The following is a 23,230-nucleotide window of genomic DNA, read 5'->3' on the forward strand; positions in this document are numbered from 1 at the left end:
TTTTCTAATTAACCACACTGATAGCAATTACACTAGCTTTTCATTTAAACTTGAACACAAGGTAGTTACATATTTAGGAATCAAAGTCACCCATTCAATGGGGAGGTTATATAACCATAACTTTAAAACGCTATTAGAACGAACAAAATATTTTTAAAAGGTGGTCAATGCTACCAATTTCATTAGCTGGCCACATTAATATAGTTAAAATGACAGTCTCACCCAGATTTCTCTTTTTCAAATGATTCCCATATTCATAGCTAAGACAACTTTTTCAATAACTAGATAGGTTAATTTCATCATTCATCTGGATCAATTCAAACCCCAGGATGAAGAAACTATACTTGGAGGTCCCTCAGGAGACAGGGGGATTAGGCTTGCCTAACTTTTATTTGTTACTACTCGGCTGCGAACACTGTAAAACTTTTACATTGGGCATTTACATGTAAGAATAAAGAGGGCACAGATTGGGATCACATGGAACTGTTTTTTTTTTTTTGTATTTTTCTCTTCTTTTTCTCCCCAATTGTACCCGGCCAATTAGCCCACTCTTCTGAGCCGTCCCGCTTGCTGCTCCACCCCCTCTGCCGATCCGGGAGGGCTGCAGACTACCACGTCTCCTCCGATACATGTGGAGTTGCCAGCCATTTTTCACCTGACAGTGAGGAGTTTTAGCAGGGGGACGTAGCATGTGGAAGCATCATGCTATTCCCCCCAGTTCCCCCTCCCCCCTGAAAAGGTGCCCCGACCGACCAGAGGAGGCGCTAGTGCAGCGACCAGGACATGTACCCACATCCGGCTTCCCTCCTGCAGACACAGACAATTGTCTGTAGAGGCGCCCGACCAAGCCAGAGGTAACACTGGGATTTGAACGAAAGATCCCCGTGTTGGTAGGCAACAAATAGACCACTACACTACCCAGACGCCCACATGGAACTCTTATCCAATTCTTTACTGATATTCACCTCTCCACTATCACATAATCGTAACATACAAATAACAAACCCAGTGGTGAAAGCGTCACTTATGATATGGCTACAGTTTAGGAGACATTTCGGATTAGAGCTAGCTAGTGGGCTTTTTCCAGTAGCAAATAATCAATTCTTCTCATCATCTGTGTTAGAAAACGCATGTCAACATTGGCATAGAAATGGACTTGTGTTTTTCTACAGTCTATTTACAGAGGGAATGTTCACCTCATCTGAAACGCTTACCAAAGACCATAAAATACCCAGATCCCATTTTTTTTAGGTACCTTCAAATCCGTAGTTTTGCCAAGTGTTTCTCTTATTTCCTTACCTGCCACCCAGGAGCCAATTGTTATTCTGGAGCTAGATCCCTTTGAGAAGAAATGTGTCTCTATAATCTATACACTGACACAGGGATTAAAACAGATATCCTGGGACAAAACAAAAACAGCATGGGAGAGAGATTTGGGTGTAGAGCTTTCTGAAGAGGCATAGCGGGACAGCTTAACTCATATATGCACTTCATCATTGTTTATACGACATGAATTAACTCAATTTAAGGTGCTTCACCATCTTCACTACTCGGGGGACAAGTGTGCCGGAATCTTTCCCACCACAGACCCTGGCTGTCCAAGGTGTAGCCATAGACCATTCTCAGTGGTACACGTTCTGGGCATGCCCCTCTCTCAAAAATTACTGGGGACGTATATTTAATGTATTCTTGCATATTTGTAAACAGACCATAACCCCCCATTTTCACACAGCCATCTTTGGCATTCCACCCCTCTAACTGTAAGATCACAACATTGCAGGAAAATACTCTAGCATTTGCTTCATTGCTAGCTTGCAGACTTATTCTTTTTAACTGGAAGTCGAATAAAGCTCCATCATTTGTGCAGTGGTTAAGGGAGGTGCTGTCCTTTCTACCTTTAGAAAAGCTCAGAGTAAAGCCTGCAAGAACTGTGCTTTGACCTGGAGTCCTTTCATAGACTTTATTGAAGGTTTTCCCTTTTATTGAATGTACTTTTTACCTGGTTGTAACTACAATATATATATATATATATATATATATATATATATATATATATATATATATATATATATGTGTGTATACTGTTATACTGTATTCAAAAGTATATTGGAATAAGAAGTCCCTGCATAGTCTTTTTTTTCTTCAACATTGGGGGAGGGTTCCGACGTGTTTTTTTTTTTTTGGTTGTTCGTGTATCCTGTATACCTGTTCTAAAAAACTTGAAAATCAGAAAATAAAGTTTTCAAAAATAGCTTATTGGTGTGCTCACGATATCCTACGTTAACTATCCTTACGGCTCTTTTTTGTTGTAAGTGGGTTTTGTAGGTGTTACCCCATACCTCCACACAGTAGATCAGATATGGTAAAATGTAAATGAACAATACAGAGGGTACAATGATTTATGATCCAGAATGTGTCTTGCTATTCCCATGACTGCAATGCTCCTAGCCAGCTTTACTCGCACATGTGTTATGTGAGGTTTTCAGCAGATTTTATGGTCTAGTATCACACCTAGGAATTTATTTTCATATACTCTTTCTAGTTGGTGTGGTGGCCAGTGATAGAGAAATTGAACATCAACAAAGTTTGAGTCAGGTCTGCAGAGTGACTCAGACTTTGTTGATACGTCAATAAATAAACGTCAATAAAATAAAAGGATCCTCGTCTCATTGACTTTTTTTTTTTTTTTTTGCAATTTCTCTGTATCACTGGCCACCACATTGGACGTTGTTTATTACGACTTTTACTTTGGTGTTTATTTTATAATTTCCAAACAACATAAACTTTGTTTTGTCCAGATTTAAGGATGACTTTTTTTTCATTATCATTAATCAAACCACCATTTTAATTTTTCCATTTCTACTGTGGTCACCTCCAAAAGCTGCTATAAATTCTCACCAGAACAAAATATATTGGTGTCATCTGCAAATAAAACAAATTTCAATATTTTTGATATCTTGCATATCTAATTTAAGTACAGAATGAACCGTTTTGGAACTAAAACCGACCCCTAGCATACACCACAAGTAATATCCATGTGTGACGATTTATGATCGCCTATCTTTACAAACTGCTGCCTGTTGCTTAATTAGCTTAGCCAGTTCTGCATCACCCCTCTGATACTATACCTTTCCAATTTGTCTATTAATCTATTGTGATAGTGTCAAAACCTTTTTTTAGATCTATAAATTTCAATTTAATTTAAAACGTTTATTTGGGAAGGGACAATGTACATTAATCAACATTTGAAACAAATGTAAATGTACCCGTCCTGAGTTAGCTATTAGGCTAGTTTCCATCGGCAGTCCCTTTGCCTGATGTTGTTAGGCATCCTAGGATAATACAATAGTATCAATAAATAAATATACAACATAGTTAAAACACAATACAACAAGAGCAAACAAACAAGAAAATATATACGGAATATACAAATAATGTAGAAAAAAATAAAGATAATATAGAAAATAATATGTATAAAAAGCACACATACAACACATCTAATGTACAGTTAAACAACATGTTAGAGGTGTGCGTGCATAGCATCAATGTTGACATCGTTGGTTCTTAAAAAGCCATTTCTTGACATTACACTTAAATGAATAATAGGATGGGGACTCTAATTGATCTTGGTACTGAGTTCCATTGATGTGATGTAAAGGAGCTGGGCCTGGGATTAGGAACGCTGTGTACGCCAGCCTGATTGAGGCGGCCTTGGAGTAGAAACACTATGTACACCAACCTCATTAAGACGGCCTTGAAGCAGGAACGCTATGCACATAAATCTGATTAAGACACGTGCTACACCTGCAAGACAACATGAGGGAAACAGGACCGACAGTGACGAAAGGAAACCAAGAAGAAGAAGATCACGCCTGTCTCCGAAAAGAACCACGCCTTGTTGTTTTAGTATATATGATTATGTTCTTCCACTATTTGGCAGACGACTCCCGGTTGCACCGAGAGTACGTCTCCAGCGCTGCTACATTACCTGTGAACTATTTGTTGTGTGCTAAATAAAACATCACGAACCAGCAAGAAGTCGTCTGACTTCTTATTTGCCTATGTCGACCTGAATCAAAGAACCGGGTGAGCCTTTTGCAAAAGCGAAGACTCAACAGATGCTCTAAAGGAGAAGACGGCCTGACTGGGATTGTGCGGTCCCCTCTAGCTGCGCCTCTAGTAGCTCTGTTTGTGGTAGATTTGAAGGTGATGACGCTGGACAGAGGAGGAGCTAAAGCATGCATGAGCTTATAAACTAGGCAGACCTTTTTGTATTCGATGAGGTTTTCCCAACTAAGTAGATTATACTTTTTTAGAATATGGCAATGATGAAAAGTGAATGGCTTCTTGTCTAAGGTTTTCAGTGCTTGTCTGTATAATGATACCAGTGGTTTTAATGTTGCAGAGTGTGTGTGTTAGACCAGGTTATCAGACAATAGGTGATATATGAAACAGCCATTGAGTTGTTGTGGAATATTCCCACAGCAAACATTTTTTGGTCTATGCAATTAGCCATTTCTTCAATTAATTCAATGAGCACCACAGATGTCAATCTGTTTGGTCAAAACCTGTACTGACTACCAGCAGATTGTGCTTCTCAATGAATTTGTCTAGTCTAGCAGCAAATTGTTTTTCCAATATTTTGGAGAATTGTGACAATAATGAAATCGGTCTATAGTTTCTAAATTGGTGTCTGTCTACGATTTTACACAAGGGTATAACTTTTGCAATTTTCATTTTGCTTGGAACTTTACCAGATTGAAAGGAAATGTTATAGACGTAGGTTAGTGGTTTTGCAATATCTTCAATTACTTTAACTACTGTGATATCAGTATCATTCCAGTCAGTAGATTTTTTTTTTAAGAAAAATTGAACTTGGATTTCTGTCCCTGTAATCACCATCATTCCCCTCTGTGATTGTTTGTTGTCAGTGGGTTTTTTTTGTCTACCAGTTTTGGGCCCATGTTTACAAAGAATCTGTTGAAGCCAATGACCACGTCTTCCATGTTATTTATAGTCTTATTATTATCTATAAAATACTGACAGCAGCTTGGGCTTCTAAATCCATTTCTAATAATACTATTCAACACATTCCATATACCTTTGGTGTTTTTATTTGTCTCCAATTCTTTGTTGTAGTATTCCTCCTTGCATATCCTCATGTTAGCTTGTTTTTATATTTTATTTTATTTCTGCTTCAATGGTTCTGTGCTTTATGAATTCTTTATAGTGCTTATTTTTTAGGACAAGCATTATGCAGTCCCTTTGTGATGGCCTATCTCTATTTGTTTACTGTTGAATCGTTTTATTGAGTTTTTGTCATGCAAGGATTAAAAGATGTTTAGGAATGTATCATAAGCTTAGTCTGTCTTTTTCTTTGTATACTATATTCCAATTATGTGTTAGTAATTCATTTTTGAAAGCATTCATGGATTCCTCTGTTCTTCTTAAAATTAGTCAGACTGTAAAACTCAATGGTCAATGATGTCATTTATTAAAAGCCCACTCCGTGTTGCCTTCTATAATGTTTGTGAATACATTGTCTATTAAGGTGGCACAGTGTGGTGTGATTCTGCTAGTAATGAACTCTTGTCTTTTTGTGCTTATTTGGATTTAGGTCTATACTGAAATCCCCACATTTAAACACATCCTTTTGTGTTGATTTTGAATACGTTTCTTCTATCCAGTCCTTAGATATTAAATATTTGATCCTGGTAATCTTTATGTACAATTTATGATCACATTCTTCTTTTTTTCCATACAGATTTCAATTGTGATATATTCCAGTACATCAACAGCTGTTGACAATACTTCTACCACCTTGTAATTGAGACTGTTGCTCACATACAAAGCAACCCCCCCCATTTTTGTTCCTCCTGTTCTTATAAGACAATTCGTATCCAGCCAACTCAAAGTCAACACCCTTCTCAGGGCTAATCCATGTTTCCGATATATGTAGCTATTATGTTGAATGGATTCTTGAAGTGGCTTAAATATTCTTTGATTTTTGGAAGTTGGTATATAGGCTTTTGCTGTTAATGTGGACAATTGAAATTTTATAATCTGAGTTGCCCATCATGTTAAACTGATCATTGGTGTAGTATAGACAGTTGTCGATGTTGAAGAAAATTATTTTCTGGGCCCAGTCCTTTTCCATATCCTGTGATTTGTGTTCAGAATATCTTAACATTGGTCTCTAATCCTTGCCGTTTGCTGATTATCAATTTCTCCAGCTGCAGATGAAAGACTACTGTCTGGTCTTGTCATGGTTGTGTATAATGGTTTACTTTGCATGTTTTATTGATTGGGGTGATTGCTTTTCTATTATACAAAGAAAACAATACAAAAACCAAAAGGTCTGGATTGCACCATCTCCACGAAGTCCACGCATTTCTGTAGCATATTCAGCGCACCATTCACTTATCTAGTCGCCGATACTTAAACATCGTCAATTTCTCTCGACATTGCTTCTCTTGAGTTCTTATCCTGTGAGTTAACAGTTCCATATCATTTATTGCTTTCGCTATTTTCAGCCATTCATCCTGTGTTGGTGGCTCTGCATTGTACCATCTTTTCGTAATGGCCTTTTTACAAGCTGCCAACAAGATTTTCAACAAATATCCATCTTCTCTTAACACAATATCTCCTATCATATTACCAAAGTGCAGTGCCATACATGATATAGGTATATCATAGTGCAGGATTTAATTAATAACCATATGAACATTTTCCCAGAACTGTATGATCTCAGGACAAAGCCAAAATACATGGGAATGGTCTACATTTATTGCCCCACATAGTCTTCAACATGGTTGTGCTATTGAAAAGTATCTACTCTTAATTTTAGGTGTAATAATCTAATTCCATTCTTCCAACAATCTTCTCTCCAGGTATGAGAGGATGTTGTAGACCCTCAGTTTTCAAAGCGGGGGCCGCCAGGAGGCGCTAGAGGGTCCGGGAGAGGAAAAGGAAAAATGCAGTAAAAAAAAAAAAACTAATAAAAAAAAATATATAATCAAAAAATAAATGTCAATTCAAATTCAATTCATAAGATTATTGTGCCGGTTTAAAATAAAATATCAATTGTTATAAATCCTTCCATACCGAAATGAGGTCTTTGTCACGCCCTTCTTTCAATCGCAGCCAATAAATAACTAACCATCTGCCTGTCAATCAAAGCATTACGTTTAGCTGCTAACTGAATAAATAAAAAGAATATTGAATATAATACAACTGAGAAATTTTTTGAAATGTAAATTAAATTAATATTGCATTCATAAAAATGAGGAAATATTAAGAAGCTGTATGTTAAGATTTTTTTTATATTTGCCAGTGTAATTTAAATTTTTTTAAGCCATGTCGCAATACAGGGGCCCCCAGCCAGAGGCTACTGCTATTAAGGGATCCTTGGCATAGAAAAGTTTGGGAACACCTGTTGTAGACTGTTGTGTTCTCCAAATATGTAACCATTCATCTTCTGTAATAGTCACATCTAGCTCTTTTTCCCATTTCAGTTTTACATATAATGTTGTGTTCCCTCTTCTCTCCATTAAGTGTTGATATAATGAAGATATTATTCTTCATTTCTTTGAATTGTAAACAATTATAGTTCTAATTATTCCATTTTTATCTAAATTTACATTGTGCTTTATTTTGTCGTCATAAAAGTCGCTTAATTGTAAATATCTGAAGAAGTCTTTCTTGGTTGTTTAATGTATAGTTTTGTTTCAGCTCCTAGCAACTCATAACATTCCTATCTTTTATTACTGTATATAATACTGTTATACCACTTGGAATCCATTGTTTGAACCTCTAGTCGAGTGCCTGGAATAAAATGTCTGTCATAGGCTATCCACCATATAAGCAGTCTGAGTGCTTCCTCTAATCTATATTTTCATACAAGATTAAGCGACAATTCTAATGTAAATCGGGTGACAGCATCTACCTGTTTGAGTAAATCTTTTGCTACTTCTCTGTCTCCAGTGAGGCTTTGAATTTCCGTTCCTTGTAGGTATCGCTCTAGATTTTTCCATTTTGTTTCATAGTCCTTAGCACACCAATAAATTACTTGGTCTAATATGCGCGGCATGGAAATACTCTAAAGTTCAGCAACGCCATACCCCATTTATGTTTCAGATTTGACTGTTGGCCCTTGACCTTGCTATATAAACCTTGAAATTACATTATCCCAGGCTCTGAATTGTTTCTCTGGAATCCGGATTGGTAGTGACTTAAATAAGTAGAGGAGGTGTGGGAGTTTTTTAATTTTTATGGTATCTATTCACGAACTGAGGTCTATTGGAAGGACAACCCACCTCTCAATATCATTCCTAGTCAGAAGGTCATTTTGACTTTTCTCAATTGTTGGTAAGGCCAGTGTCTCTAGAAAAGCTCCAATTTGGTTGATGTAGCTGACAGAGGCTGGCTATACAAATTTCTGTAATGGTTCTTGAAGATAACTTCAATCTCTTTGGGTTCAACGGTTATCTGATTTGTGAGTGTATCCCTTATCTTATGAATCATCCTATCTACTTGTTTTTGCAGTCTTTTCTCCTAGCAATCTGGTTGCTCTAAGCCCCACCCCACAGTAAGATTGTTTTAGAAATCTTTTCTTTTCCATCTCTGTGGTTAATAATTTATCTATACTGTCCCTTATTTCTTTAATTTTTGGTATTAATCCGGAGTCTCGTGTCTTCTCATGCTGTTGTTCAATTTCAAACAGTTTTCCCTTTTCCTTCTTACAGGCTTCTTCTTTAGTTTTCTTGATAGATGCTGTCCTAGCTATAAGATTTCCTCTCATGACTGCTTTAAGAGCATCCTACAAAATAGCTGGATTAAGCTATCCATTATCATTCTCATTTTGATGTGTTGTATTCTCTTTTTTGATCTCTTCAATAGCTAATTTATTATCTAATAATCCAACATTTAACCTCCAGTGTTTTTTTTCCTCATGGTTTTAATTTGACTTTTAATTAAATCGCAGATCCGATACATCTGCATTTTAAATTTCACATTCCTTTACCCTGTATGTCTTTTTTATTCATAAAAAACAATAGTCAATTCTAGCGTAACTTTTATTAGGTGCTGACTAATGTGTATAATCCCTTTTAGAGGGATAAAGTTCTTTCCAAGTATCAACTATATCAAATTCATTAAATATTGTCTTGATCATTTTTGTAACATGGTTGGTATTTTTCTTGTTTGTTGTGTCTACATTACTATTCATCACTATATTAAAGTCACCCCTACAGATTAATATTCCCTTCATTTCCATAATTATGTTATCAAACAGTTAAAAAAAATGCTTTTCACTATTAGGGGGGGCACAGACATTAACCACTGTCATTTTTTCATTTTCCAGTTTTCCTTTCACAATGCATCACCCTTCCTTGTCACTGATTTCTTTAGTACATTCAAATTTCACTGTATTAGGAATGAGTATAGTCACACCCCTTCTACAACCATGATGAAATGAACTATAGAATGCACCTGTATAGCCAAACTGCTTAAGCTTCTCATTTTCCTGCCTAGACAGATGCGTTTCTAGTAAATATATAATCTGTGCTTTGTCCTTCCTTAATTTGGTAATTATCTTCCGACATTTAACAGGGTTATTCAAACCGTTGATGTTCAACGACAGTACCTTAATATTATTCTCCATCATTCCTATTTATGGAGTTGTGTTACAATCCAAACCCAAACATAAAAAAAACAAAAAACAACCATATGAACTATGGAATATCAGTCGAACACAGAACTTTGTGACCCCCCAAAAAAGATGTATTTTGCCACCCCTTACGGTCCCTGTTGGTGGGTGAAGGGTAAAGTGCCTCATTACTGTAGGGGTCCTCCCTAGTAGTGAGAAAATACCCAATTGTACTAGAAGTGTCCAACATTCAGCGCATAGGGGAACCACTCCCTCTACCGGTTTTCCTATTGTTATTCTGTGAAGTCAAAAGTCTTTAATAGTGTATGGCCCAGAATTTTTACATTTTCAAATAGTAAAGATCACGACAAATAAGAGGAAAAAACAACTAATTGTCATCTTCGTTATTTAAACTAAAACTATTAAGGGACATGTTTTCAAAGTTTATGTTGTAGAAATAATAAGAGGATTGTAAAAACAGTATTCAAGTTCAATTGCCATAGGTAGTTCGAATAACTAAAAGTATACCTGTCTAACAAGGTGCCTCTTCCAAAACAGGATGTATTTCCAAGTTCTGTCTTATAGGAGTCTTGGTTTAATAATTTCATGTTCATTACCTATCTGGACCACTCATCTATTCAATCCCTCCAGTTTTAGCACTGCAAGCTTCATCTGAACTCTGAGCTTCTTTCTCTCTTGCATGCTGGGCTGTGGTGTCTGTCGCGTTGTTATGTTTCCATGGCATCAACTCGTTCAGTCTCTCCTCCACGGCTGCTACAGTGTTCACTCTCTTCGTCACCATCAGCTTGATTTTGTGTTTATTCAGATCTCTGGCTGCCTCATCCGCACTGTCATAGATCTGCAGTCCGGAGTCCCAATGCACTCGCATCAAAACGATACTTTTATATTATGAAAACAGCTATTTGATCTGGCTAATAGGAATCTGTCTCTTTAAGCACGTTGACAGCAGTGATGTTACGCTAGTGGTGTGTGTGACGTTGTGGGACACAACCCTGAGTTTGTAATGCAAGCCGCAGCAAGCGTGAAGTGAATTGAGAGCAACGATAGAGAGAGCGGACCACTTTTTCGTTTTGTTCAGAGTCTGGACTTGGAGAGATGACAGCAACTTCAGCAACACCTGAACTCGTTGGCAAAGAGGGGGCCCAAAGTGGAATATGGAGATAAAGTGGACGAAAAAGGCGAGCCCTTAAACACAGCAGCACCGTTGCATAAGCGCTGTTTTAAAGTGTGTCTCACAAAAGGAGGCGACACGTCAAACCTAGCCAAATATTTGTCAGACAAACATCCCGACCTTTTCAAGGAATTCAAAGACCAACAGGTGATAGTTGACTAGTTTACTCCCGTTATGTCCTTAAAAAGAAATAGAGTGATCGAAAAACCTCTTCGTAGTAGTAACATATAAATACTCATACATAGCCTACATATTTGCGTAGTGCTGAAAGTGTCACCCATGATATTGTATGCAAATAACGGTGTCGAAGACACTGTCACTTAACTGCGGAGAGACATTTCAATTCTGCATATGCACCAAGCTAGCAAACAAGTCATCACAACATCTCCTGTACCCACAACAGAAATTAATTAATGCACATTTGCATCTCTATATAGCAAAGTCACAAACATGATTTTATACAGAGAGATTTGGCCATTGCCCATTTAATGTTTCATACATATTGTAGAAAGACAGCACTGGAACTCTTATTTTATTTTTTGTGAAACAATATGATATAACCTAGTCATAGATGATATAATCAGTCTCATCATAATGTTTTCTAGGTATGGTATCTCACCAACTAATTAGGCCCACTGCTATGACAAATTCATCACCATACATTTTCTAAACACCCCCCCCCTCCCCCCAAATACAGCAGTCTAGTACCTCTGGCTCAGAGAGAGTGACTCCTTTCACTCAGAAGCAACTCAAGTGCCAGTATATTTATTTGAGAAAGCTGGGTTCAGAAATCTTGTACACAACCTGGACAAAAGGTATGACCTCCCCACAAGGAATTTCTTTATGTATAATGAAATTCCCAAGGTGTATGGCGAGACAAGGTCTATTATCAGGGCACAGCTGACACCAAAGCCATTCTTCTACTGCACTGTGGACCTCTGGGCCAGCAAAACTGTAAACACATACATGGCTCGAACAATCCAGTTCATCACAGAATCCTTTGAAATGCAGTCCTGGTGCTTAGGATGCTCTGCATTGCATTCTGACCACACAGCTGACAGTCTGAAGGAAGCCCTATATGATATTGTGACAGATTCTTGGGGACTAGATATGGTCAAAATGTCTGGTATCACAACAGATATTGCTTCCAACAACCGCAAGGCTTTTGCTGACCGCACCTGGATACTCTGTTTTGGCCACAATCTGCATTTGTCAGTCAAGAAAGCCATAGACACTGATCGTATGGCAAGCTGTCTTTATCAACTCTGCAAGACTGTTTCTGGCTTCTCAAGCTCTAATAAGATGTCAAGACTGCTGAAAGACAAATAGAAATCTTTAAAGCTGCCACAACATACACTAAATTCATGATGAGCCCACCTGATGGGGTTCCACCTATGATATGGTAGATCAGTTTTGTGAGCAGCAGCAAGCAGTCTCTACTATTCTGGCTGAGGACAGAAAGTAGTGGCACCTGGTGCCCACAGACACGACAACTTTAGAAACAGTGAGGGATGTCTTGGCTCCACTCAGTGATTTCACAGATGCCCTAAGGCAGGGGTGCCCAACTCGAGGCCTCAAGGGCCTCAGTGTCTGCATGTATTTGCTGCAACCATGCACTACACCACCTGATTTAACAAATTCCTTTCCCTCCTTGGTCCAAGAGGTGAGCTAATTAGTTAAATCAGGTGGTGTAGTGCATGGTTGGAACAAATACCAGCAGACACTGCGGCCCTTGAGGGCTGGAGTTGGGCACCACTGCCCTAAGGGGAGAGAGAGAAACAAGTCTCTCATCAGTCCTGCCACTCATGTGGAAGATAAGAACCTGCCTGAAAGATGAGAAAGGTGATAGTCCACTAGCGCTGGAAATGAAGCAGAGCACTAGAGAAGACTGAAAAAAGATACGATGAGCACGAGCTGAAGATGACACTAAACATCTCCACTTTCCTAGGTCCAAGATTTAAGAGCACTGTTGTTATTATGGAAGAGAGAGTTAAGAGGGAATTGCTCATAAAAGCTGAGACAGTTAAGCTTCCTAGGGAGCACAGTCAGGAGCAACAAGAATACTCAGAGGACAACAGAGGAGCAGCTGCTGCAGCAAAGAGAAAAAGAAGTGATCTAAAAAGTTTGGCCTGCAGTATCACCTCAGAAAAGAAGGGGGCAGATAGTTCTGGGACAAGACAAGATTCTTCCACACCTACAACACAGTAGATAAACTAAATGGTGAGATCACTGACTATAAACAATTAAGAGACATCAGCCCTGCAGACGACCCCCTGACTTGGTGGTGTCAACATGAGGCACACATCCCCATCCTGCCTCACTTTGCAAAACAGCATCTGTATTCCAGCATCAAGCTGTGCTTCTGAACATGTCTTTAGCACATCTGGAAATATCTGCAGTCCTAGGTGTTCTAGACTGAATGGAGAAAATGTAGACACTCTTGTTTTCTTGGCCAAAAATCTAGACAAGGCAAGGTGACTGAGTAGCAAATGAAAAAGAAAAACCGTCAGCCACCCTAGGACTACGGTTTAGGCTGAGTAGTGACAAGAATACAATTCAAGCCAGTTATGCTGCTTTATTAGTTGGGCCATCAATGTTCTCATTTTTGTCATAGATCTAATTGTGTTGAATGTCATTTCTTATTGTTTTAATATATACAAGTATATATTTAATTGTAACAAAGAAAAGCTCAATGGTTGAATTGACAACACTTTTCCTGACCGAGAAAAAAAAAAAAAAAGATTACGGTGCAAAGATTTAGGCTAGGTTAGAGGTAGCTGAACAGTTTGAGATTATGCTGCCATTTTAGTTAACCAAGATTGTCATTTTACATTAAATACCACTGCTTTAATTTATTTTATTTATTGTTCTCACTGTTCTAAAGTTTGTGTTTCGACTGAAAACATTGTCCAGGTTGGAAATAAAGCACAATAATTATATTTGAGTGTTTTTCTCCCTTCTTTTTTTTTTTTTTAAAAAGTATCAAAATTCACGACTTGTTAATGGTATCGAAACAAAAACGTTGGTATTGTGACAACACCACTACAGATGTGATCCATTTAGATGACGCAGAATATCTCTGCTCAGCCCCAGAAGAAAACAAGTAATTGAATTCAGACACATTTCAGGCATACTTCAATTTAACTATGAAAACAAATGAGGATTTTGACAGGGCAAACAGAGAAGGTCCTGATGGCCCTGACAGCCCACCAGAGGTAAAACAAGCAGTCGGTCAGTGTCCCTAAAGCAAGCTCATTTTGATATGAACTCTTCACATGTTGTCGTGTTAATTTGCAAACACTCATATCCCATGTAACTAAATATAACTGGTTCAAGTACAGCAAATGAGTCACGCAGATGAATGTGTCCAGCAGAATACATCCTAAAACCTTGAGGAAATCTGGGTGTCAGTGCAAAGATCTCACCTGCATGGGTCTCGAGCACATGTTGGTGAGGACTTCTTTCCTGGCAACAGAATACTTATCATCACCAAGGGTGGCATGGAGACTCCTCTGAGGATTGGAAAGTAGAGATTTAATTCAATGGAATGAAAATGGCTGCTCTTGTTCTTTGTTAGAGGTTTCCAGTAAGACTTTTGATTGAAATTTTTTGTCTATTTTGAAATCTGAGGAAAAGACTGCTCTTTAGTAATTTTCCTAGGAGAGGATAAACTCTAAACAGAAAATAATGAGCATCTCAATGTAAAGCAGAGCATCTCACCCAGTTTTTGTTCAATAAAAAAAGCAAATGTACTACTAGGTTGTTCTAGTGTTAAAGTCAAACACAAACTCTTGGTTGATAAGCAAGTTGGCTAGCAAATGTGGGGTTGCTAAACCTCAAACTGCATGAGTTTAGTAGGAAAAGATGTGAAGGTAACTATTTAGATATTTGATGCTGCTTACAAGAACTGGGGGAATATTGAATGACAAGAGTTTTTTGGAATTTCACAGTAGATTTGGCCAAATATACTACTGCCTAATCTTGGGAGAACCAACATGCAATGCTCCAGCGGAAGAAAAGTCAATGTCAAGCCCCATCTGGTCGCAGAACTCCTGCAGCTCATCAACCATCTTGGTCTGAGGCGGAGGGTGGCGTCTGAGCAATGCCTGCTCCGGGAAGATCCGGTAGATCTGGTGGGCTGTGGCTATGTTAGCTAGCAGCATGAACTCCTCCACAAGCCTAAGAGAACAGACAGTTGGACGGAGAGATGAGTTAGAGAGGATCGAGGGAGGAGGGGTTCAACATAAAGCAGTTTATTTTAAAAAAAAAAGACATTTTAATAAATGTCATACATTGGCAAAGTTAATTTCAGACCTGCCGACACCAGACACATTTTTTGAGTACCATTTTGGGGGAGTAAACCGAACTCGATCAGACACTGTTGTACACACAGCACAGAACATTCAGAGAACAGCCTTTCAAACAAAAAGCAATACAATTCATGCATATACTTTGAAAAAATAACACTTTGGTGTTGTTATTATCTCTCAAGTGACAGTATGACATTAAATGAATAGATAAAACGATATTGAGCAAATTGCAGCAGTGATGTGCAATACTTGAAGGGTAAACCAGCACCGACTTACTGAGGGCAGAAAACTGCTGCAGCAGGAGCTTTCCATCAGCTGTCAAAGGCAAAACGCCTGCCATGGCATCAGTGATTGGGCTGTGGCCATGAAGTGCAACATGCTAGAATGTTTCAACCCACACGGATCAGTACAGCAGCACTTTCCTAATTTATGTCTGAACTGAAAGCCAGTGTATTTTGTTCACTGTCACAGAAAAGAAATAAAGTCCCTGTTCATGCAAGGTTACTATGGTGTCTTCCCATATTCTTCACAACAGAGTTGTGAGAACAGTTATTTACAAGCCACAAGCCAGGCCAAAGTAAATTATAATGACCTAAAACCAGAGATTTTAGTTTTAAGGAATTAGGGTGTTGTACATTTAAATGATGAACTAGTGCAATTTCGCCATTGGGGCCCTGTGATGGCCTGGCGGCCTGTCCATGGTGTCTCCCCGCCTGCCGTCCAACAACTGGGATAGGCTCCAGCATCCCCGCGACCCTGATAGCAGGATAAGCAGTTTGGATAATGGATGGATGAAACATTTGTAAAAGCTTTCATATAAAGAAAAGTTTTAAGACAAGATTTAAAAAGCTAGAGACTTGGTTAGTCAGTTAGTTAGATGGATAAAACCAGAGGTCTCTCAACTACAGTTTGGAGCTGTAGATCTCTAAAAGGTAACTTATGCACAGGTAGAGTAAATGCCTTGCACAGCATCAACAACTACGTATGTATTGAGGAAGTGAATCAGATGATTGATAGCGGAACGTTTTGTTCCTTATATGATTTCGTTTTGCTGTGGCGACAAAGAATTTTCCGTGGCAGCTCACCACAGAAAAACATTACCAGTGGAAACACTGTTGCTCAAAGCTGGATGCATTTGGCTGTTAGTGTAATCGAATTAAAACATCCAAGCTACATGATCTCACTGACAAAGTGCTTCATAATGCATTAAAACCCTGATGTTTTATTTCACATGCAAATACTGAGGCATATCGGCTTTCCATCACCCCATTTTCCTTTTGCACTGTAATGTTTGATGCACTTATCCTCAGAAGTTTTCCCCTTTGCCCTGATTAAACTACTATTATTACAAATTCAACACTTCCTGCATATGCTTCACAATAAAGGCCTTCTTGCTTCATACCTTTTTGACATGCTTGTTTTGATGTCAAAATGTGTACATGATATGCAAAATGCATACATGTTGGCAGGTCTTTAATTTGCCTCCCATTTTAGAAGACAAATAAATGGTACGCAGACAAAGACACAGCTAAAGTCAGTCTTGGACTCACTTGTTGCTGTCTCTGTATTGGTAGACATAGCAGCCTTGTGGCATCATGCTCTCTTTGTCCAAGCTGAAAGATAGCTTCAACTGAAAAATGAAAACATTAAAAAGCATTAAATAAACAATTAATTTGTGAGTTTGTCTAATTGATATGCAAAATCAGACAGGACTGAGAGGATGCATTAAAGTAATTTCACACTTCAGCCAATTGGAGGGGTTTTCCCCAGATTGGGGATCAATTATCCTGAGATTAAAAAGAATACCAATTAATTAGTATGAATCAGGAATATACCATGTCATCAGGACACCGTTAACAACATTATTTGAAACTGGCCAACAACTGATGCTAGCAGTTCAGGGTTTAGGATGGGGTGCAGACTTGACTTGCTATCATTGTTAGTTTAGCAGGGTGGGCCACCCATACATTATATCAGAAACCCTTTAATGCCCTGTTAAAACTTCTCCTGCATGTCTTCTTATCTTTCCCAAACATCCTTCAAGTCACTCCATAAATGTTAATATCAAGACAATTGGGACTAACTTGGTCTAGTCTGAGGGCTCCTCCATCGTAACGCTGAGCTCGGAGGTTCTGGGCAATGGAGTGCAGGTTGAGCACAGCTTGGTGGATCTCGTCAATGGGATGATCAGGGTCCACGGGTGGCAACTCTCCAGCACTGCACAGCTTGTCAGGGGCTTCAATCATATTCTGGGCGTGGTCATAGCTCAGCTTCACACAGGAGCGGATCACGGAGCGGCCAAACCATTCACTCAGAATCTGGGAGATGGGGCAGGAGCAACAAATTAATTAAATACAACCAAGTAGTGCTAAACTAAGACACTTTACTCCATTATATCTGTGTGCTGTGAAACTTCATGGTTTATAGCTTTGTAGAAAATTGCTCAAAAATGTATGCCTGCTTAAGTAGATACTGCTTTTTCAGCAGTATCCACTTAATACAGAGGTGTTAAAGTTCTACAATTTAAAATGTAACATTCATGAATCTGCATATCCTAATTATTCCAAAAAGGAGTTTCTTTATCTCTTATTTCATTGACTAATCTGCATTTGAAGATTAATCTCCTTTGTTTTTAATGCATCTTAAGAGGAATACATGTTGTCATAAAGGACTTTTGTCAAAATTCACAATCCTGTCTGACATTATTAAAGCCTGACATGTCATTAGGCAATTTTATTTAAAATGTTTTAAGCTAACTAGCGGTTACTTATGAAGCAATTAGTGCACTACAGGAATGACCAGAATCTGTACTTGAAAAACATACCTTCCCCTGGGGTGTGATCCTCCATATGACAGAGAATGTAAGTCTGTCACTGAGAGGATTAAGACTGCACAGCTCCTCACACAGCAGCCTGGGCAACATGGGAATAACCTGAGGGAGACAAAACATGCGCACGTAGCATGCTGGCAGCAGATATTTAAATAAATTCTCTCCTGAGATGTATCAAACAATGAAAGAATCAGATTGAAAGGGTCAAATGATAAGGGACAACTGTAGCAGCTAATCACATTGCAGAAAAGTAATTAAACCAATGGAACTCAAAAGATTAGGGTGTATTTTAAAAACTTTAAAATTAAACTAAAATAAATGAGAGTTTAACAAAGTTTTATGATCAATGAACAATTTCAAGTAAATATTAACAAGAATTAGAGGCCAAGGATATCAGAAATTGCTGACCTTTTGAACCAGGTACACACTGGTGGCTCTCCGGCTGGCCATGGTATCCAGAGCATTGCCTTCTTCCACAAAGTAACTTACATCGGCAATGTGGACCCCCACCTCAAAATTACCTGCATTTAAGACAGGCTATGAAGATGGCAACCACTTAAAACCATTTCCCTATAGAGTGGTTCCGATACCAGTATCAGAAACGACTCCAATAGTGCCTAAAATGCTGGATCTGGTATCTGCAAGTTCACGAGTCTATGCACTGATCCGATATCACGTACCTTATTAGCCCTGAAATGGGATCAACTTTAAAGTAGTTTCGCCTGGATAAAACAGCTGTTTTCCTGGAAATCAATTATTCTTAGCTACTCTAAAACAGTAGCCTACACAGCAAGTTGCGTAGTGTTGCCACTGGCAGCTACTGTTTTACAGTGGCAAAGAAGAATTGGTTTTGGGTAATTAGTGTAATGCTAGAAAAATGTCAGCAATTAGGGAATATTTTACACTGCAAAATCCCACCAGTAAAACGGCAAAGTGTACAGTATGCAAGGCTTTAGTTTCAAGGGGTGGCACTAGTGTTGCCAATTTCAACACCAGCAATCTTATAAAGCATTTGAAGAACACATTATGCGAAAGAACACGAGGAGTTCAACAAGGCATGGGGGGGGGGGAGCACAAACTGCAGCAACAAACGTTGGAAACTGCATTCCAACAACACGATAAATCCCACAAAGATGGCCCAAAAGCAACAAAGATAACCCACAAACTTGTCAAATCATTGTTCTGGATGACCAACCCGTCGGTCTTCAAAAATGTGTGATTTCGCCGCTTAATGGATCATTTGGAGCCAAGGTACAGTTTGCCAAATCGCAAATACATCTCCGAAACGGCCCTTCCCAAACTATACGAGACAGCGAGGGAACACATTTCATATAGTATCTAAAAAACACACAGGCGATTAGCTTTACAACTGACATTTGGAGCAATGATGTATGCCCAATGATGTCTTTTCTCAGTTTTACTGCACATTGGGTGGACATTCGACATTTGCTCTTCAAAGTGCAGTGCTGCAAGCAAATGAATTCCATGGGTCATATACTGGCACGTCAATTGCCGAAAACAGTTGAAGGAATGATGGTAAAATGGAACATTCCCAAGTGCAACGTTCATGCTGTTTTGCGCGACAACACAAGAAACATGAAGAAAGCGATTGACAAGTTGAATCTGTCAAGTTTGGGGTGCTTCGCCTACTCGATCCAGCTGGTGGTGCCATCACAGCGAAGTGTAAGCGATGTGCTGGCAAATGCTAGTGTGGCGAGCCATATAAAACTGACTGGCTTGTAAAGGGTTAAATTGGCTCCAATAATGAGTGAGCATTTCATCAGCCAATCAGCGACTGTCAAGAACTGTAAACCTATTTTAAAAAAAACACACAGTGGTAGAGGGCGGGACTTGTGTGATGACGAAATAAAGAAGAACATTGTGGCTAAGTAAGGAAGTCAGTGAAAGTTTCAGTGTGGATGAGAAGTTGATGTTCGATTGTGATAACGTAACCAAAAAGTTAGTAGCTTCAAAACGGAGTTGTGTGAGTTCGAGTTGAGACACAAGGAAATGGACGACAGCCGCCGTGTTTGAGGTGAACGGACCGTGCTACAGTAGCAGCAGCATCCTCAACGAATCTGTTCAGCAAGGTTGGATGTTCCTCACTTCCTTTTCTCCCACCTCCCTCCTGTGAGCACTCCCTGCCACTTGACTTTGTCCACTTTAGCAACGGGCTTTTAAAAATAGAATTTCAGCTATTGTTCGCCATGCTGCGTGGCACTGCGCTGTCATTCTTCATCCAGCAAAATGAACATGGTTGACGGTTTAAACGAGTGGAAATTTATGAACTTTATACAAACTGTGCAACAGAACGTATGATGGACTGTGCAATACTATGGTGAAATGTACTGTCGTGAAATGTTTGTTGTGTCACGTGTCAGGAGAGAACCCAAAAGCAGACGGGACAACCAGGTAAGGGAAGAATCAAGTCTTTATTGAAGTGACCGATCTCGGGGTAGAGCAGGAGCTGGCTCAATGGCAGGTAGGCAGGCAGGCAGAAGTCCATGAATGGCGACGTTCCAGCGAAGACTGGTCCATAGTGGAGGCTTTTTAAGGGTGAGGGCGATTGCTTGATGGCCAGCTGGCGTGCCGGGGTGAAGGGGGGGGGTCAGCAGGTGTCAGCTGGTGTAGCAGGTGTCAGCTGGTGTAGCAGGTGTCAAGGGCGATCGCTTTGATGTCAAGGGCGAGAGGCTGTGACAGTACCCCCCATCCGAGGGGCGCCACCGGGCGACCTACCAGGCCCGTCAGGGTGCGTCCTGTGGAAGTGCCGGATGAGGTTCGCGTCCAGGACAAGGCAACGAGGGACCCAACACCGCTCCTCCGGGCCATATCCCTCCCAGTCCACGAGATACTGCAGGCCGCAACCGCGGCAACGAGAGTCCAGGAGACGACGAACGGTGTAAGCCGGATGATCGTTGATCTATGAGGAGGTGGGGGCGGGGGGGCCGGAGGAACTAGAGAGCTGGTAGAGACAAGTTTGAGGCAGGACACATGGAAGGAAGGGTGAACCCGGAGAGTGCGGGGCAGCTTCAGATGGACCACAGAGGGATTAATGACTTTGACAATGGGAAAGGGACCAATATACCTGGGGGACAGTTTTTTAGTGTCCGATTTCAAGGGTAGATCCTTGGTAGAGAGCCATACCTGGTCACCGGGGGAGTAGTCCGGAGCAGGGGTGCGATGACGATCCGCCAAGCGCTGGTAACATCCAGAGGCCCTGAGCAGTGCAGCACGGGCTCGCCGCCAGGTCCGACGGCACCGACGGACATGGGCCTGGACAGACGGAACCGGAATGTCTACCTCTTGAGAAGGAAAAAGGGGAGGCTGTTAGCCGTAAAGGCATTGAAAAGGGGACAACCCAGTAGCAGACGATGGCAAGGTGTTATGGGCATATTCTACCCAGGGAAGTTGTGAGGACCAAGAGGATGGGTTGGCAGACACCAGACAGCGGAGAACAGTCGCCAATGCCTGGTTGGCCCTCTCGGCCTGGCCGTTGGTCTGAGGATGGAACCCCGATGACAGGCTGACGGTGGCATCAATGGCAGAGCAGAAAGCCTTCCAGACTGCAGAAGTGAACTGGGGGCCACGGTCAGACACTACATCACGGGGAAGACCGTGGACCCGGAAAACCTCCCTGACTAGCAGATCTGCAGTCTCTCGAGCCGAAGGCAGTTTAGACAAGGGCAAAAAATGAACAAATTTACTGAAGCGATCAACAACAGTCAGTACAACAGTGTTACCGTCGGAGGCGGGCAGACCAGAGACGAAATCTAAGGACAGACGCGACCAGGGATGGTGTGGAACAGGCAGGGGGCGCAGCAGACCGGCACTGGCCCGAGTGGAGGGATTATTCTGGGCACAAACAGGACAGGCAGAAACATAAAGACCCAGTATCCTCCGTCATGGAAGGCCACCAGAACCGCCTACGGAGGAAGGCTAGGGTACGGGTTACTCCAGGATGGCAGGTAAGTTTGGAAGAGTGAGCCCACTGCAACACACTAGATTTAACAGCGTCTGGAACAAACAAGCGCCCAAGGGGACCGTTACCTGGGTCAGGCTGAGTCTGTTGTGCTGCCATGACCTCCCTTTCAATGTTCCAGGTGACAGCCGCAGCCGCAAGCACACAGGTAGAGGGAACGATGGTGTCAGGTTGGAGCTTGGGCTCAGACTCCTCCCCATGCACACGAGACAGAGCATCGGGCTTGGCATTCCTGGAGCCAGGTCTGTACGTCAAAGAAAAATTAAAACGACCAAAAAAAGAGCGCCCACCTGGCTTGGCGCGCGGTGAGCCACTTTGCTGACTGGATGTATTCCAGGTTCTTATGGTCAGTCCACACTATAAAAGGAAGCTCAGACCCCTCGAGAAAGTGTCACCATTCCTCCAGTGCCAATTTCACCGCCAGGAGCTCACGATTCCCCACATCATAGTTCCTTTCAGCTGGGGAGAGACGGCGAGACAGGAAGGCACAGGGGTGTGTCTTGCCATCCTCACTGGAGCGCTGAGAAAGGACCGCCCCCACCCCAATCTCAGAGGCGTCCACTTCTACAACGAACTGTTTGGTTGGGTCTGGCTGGATGAGGATAGGAGCTGTGGTGAAGCGGTGCTTGGGGGCTTGGAAAGCTGTCTCTGCTACAGGGGTCCACAGGAACTGTCTGGAGGTGGAGGTAAGAGCAGTTAGTGGGGCCGCAACGCGGCTGTAATTGCGGATGAACCATCTGTAGAAGTTGGCAAAACCGAGGAACCTCTGGAGCTGCTTACGGCTGGTCGGGCTTGGCCACTCAAGAACCACTCTGACCTTGGCGGGGTCCATTCTCACCTGCCCATCGGCCACGATGTAGCCCAGGAAGGTGACTGAAGGGGCATGGAATTCGCACTTCTCTGCTTTTACGAAAAGGCGGTTCTCCAGTAGCCGTTGAAGGACTTGGCGGACGTGCATGACATGCTCTGACAGGTCTCTGGAAAAAAAATCAGGATATCATCCAGGTAAACAAAAACGAAACGATCCAACATGTCACGTAGGACGTCATTGACCAGACTCTGGAAGACAGCTGGGGTCTTAGTGAGACCAAATGGCATCACCAGATATTCAAAATGCCCCAGGGGGGTGTTGAAGGCAGTCTTCCATTCATCTCCGTCTCGAACCCGGACCAGGTGGTAAGCATTGCGGAGGTCTAGTTTAGTGAACACTGTGGCTCCCTGGAGAGAATCAAAAGCAGAAGTCATGAGGGGCAGAGAGTACTTATTCTTGACT

General features: G+C 41.0%; 1 protein-coding gene across 1 annotated transcript in view; it reads right to left on the reverse strand.

Annotated features, from left to right (window-relative positions):
- dis3l2 (DIS3 like 3'-5' exoribonuclease 2) overlaps positions 1-23,230 on the reverse strand; it is a 63,523-nt gene that overhangs the window by 17,285 nt on the left and 23,008 nt on the right. Inside the window, exons 10-15 of the mRNA XM_056293147.1 lie at positions 18,387-18,499; positions 17,973-18,080; positions 17,233-17,466; positions 16,699-16,778; positions 14,834-15,017; positions 14,264-14,350 (exon numbers count right to left, since the gene is read on the reverse strand). Coding sequence (XP_056149122.1) covers positions 14,264-14,350; positions 14,834-15,017; positions 16,699-16,778; positions 17,233-17,466; positions 17,973-18,080; positions 18,387-18,499 — 806 coding nt within the window. The remainder of the gene's footprint in view (positions 1-14,263; positions 14,351-14,833; positions 15,018-16,698; positions 16,779-17,232; positions 17,467-17,972; positions 18,081-18,386; positions 18,500-23,230) is intronic.

Source organism: Lampris incognitus, chromosome 14 (assembly GCF_029633865.1).
Source record: "Lampris incognitus isolate fLamInc1 chromosome 14, fLamInc1.hap2, whole genome shotgun sequence".
Classification (NCBI taxonomy): domain Eukaryota; kingdom Metazoa; phylum Chordata; class Actinopteri; order Lampriformes; family Lampridae; genus Lampris; species Lampris incognitus.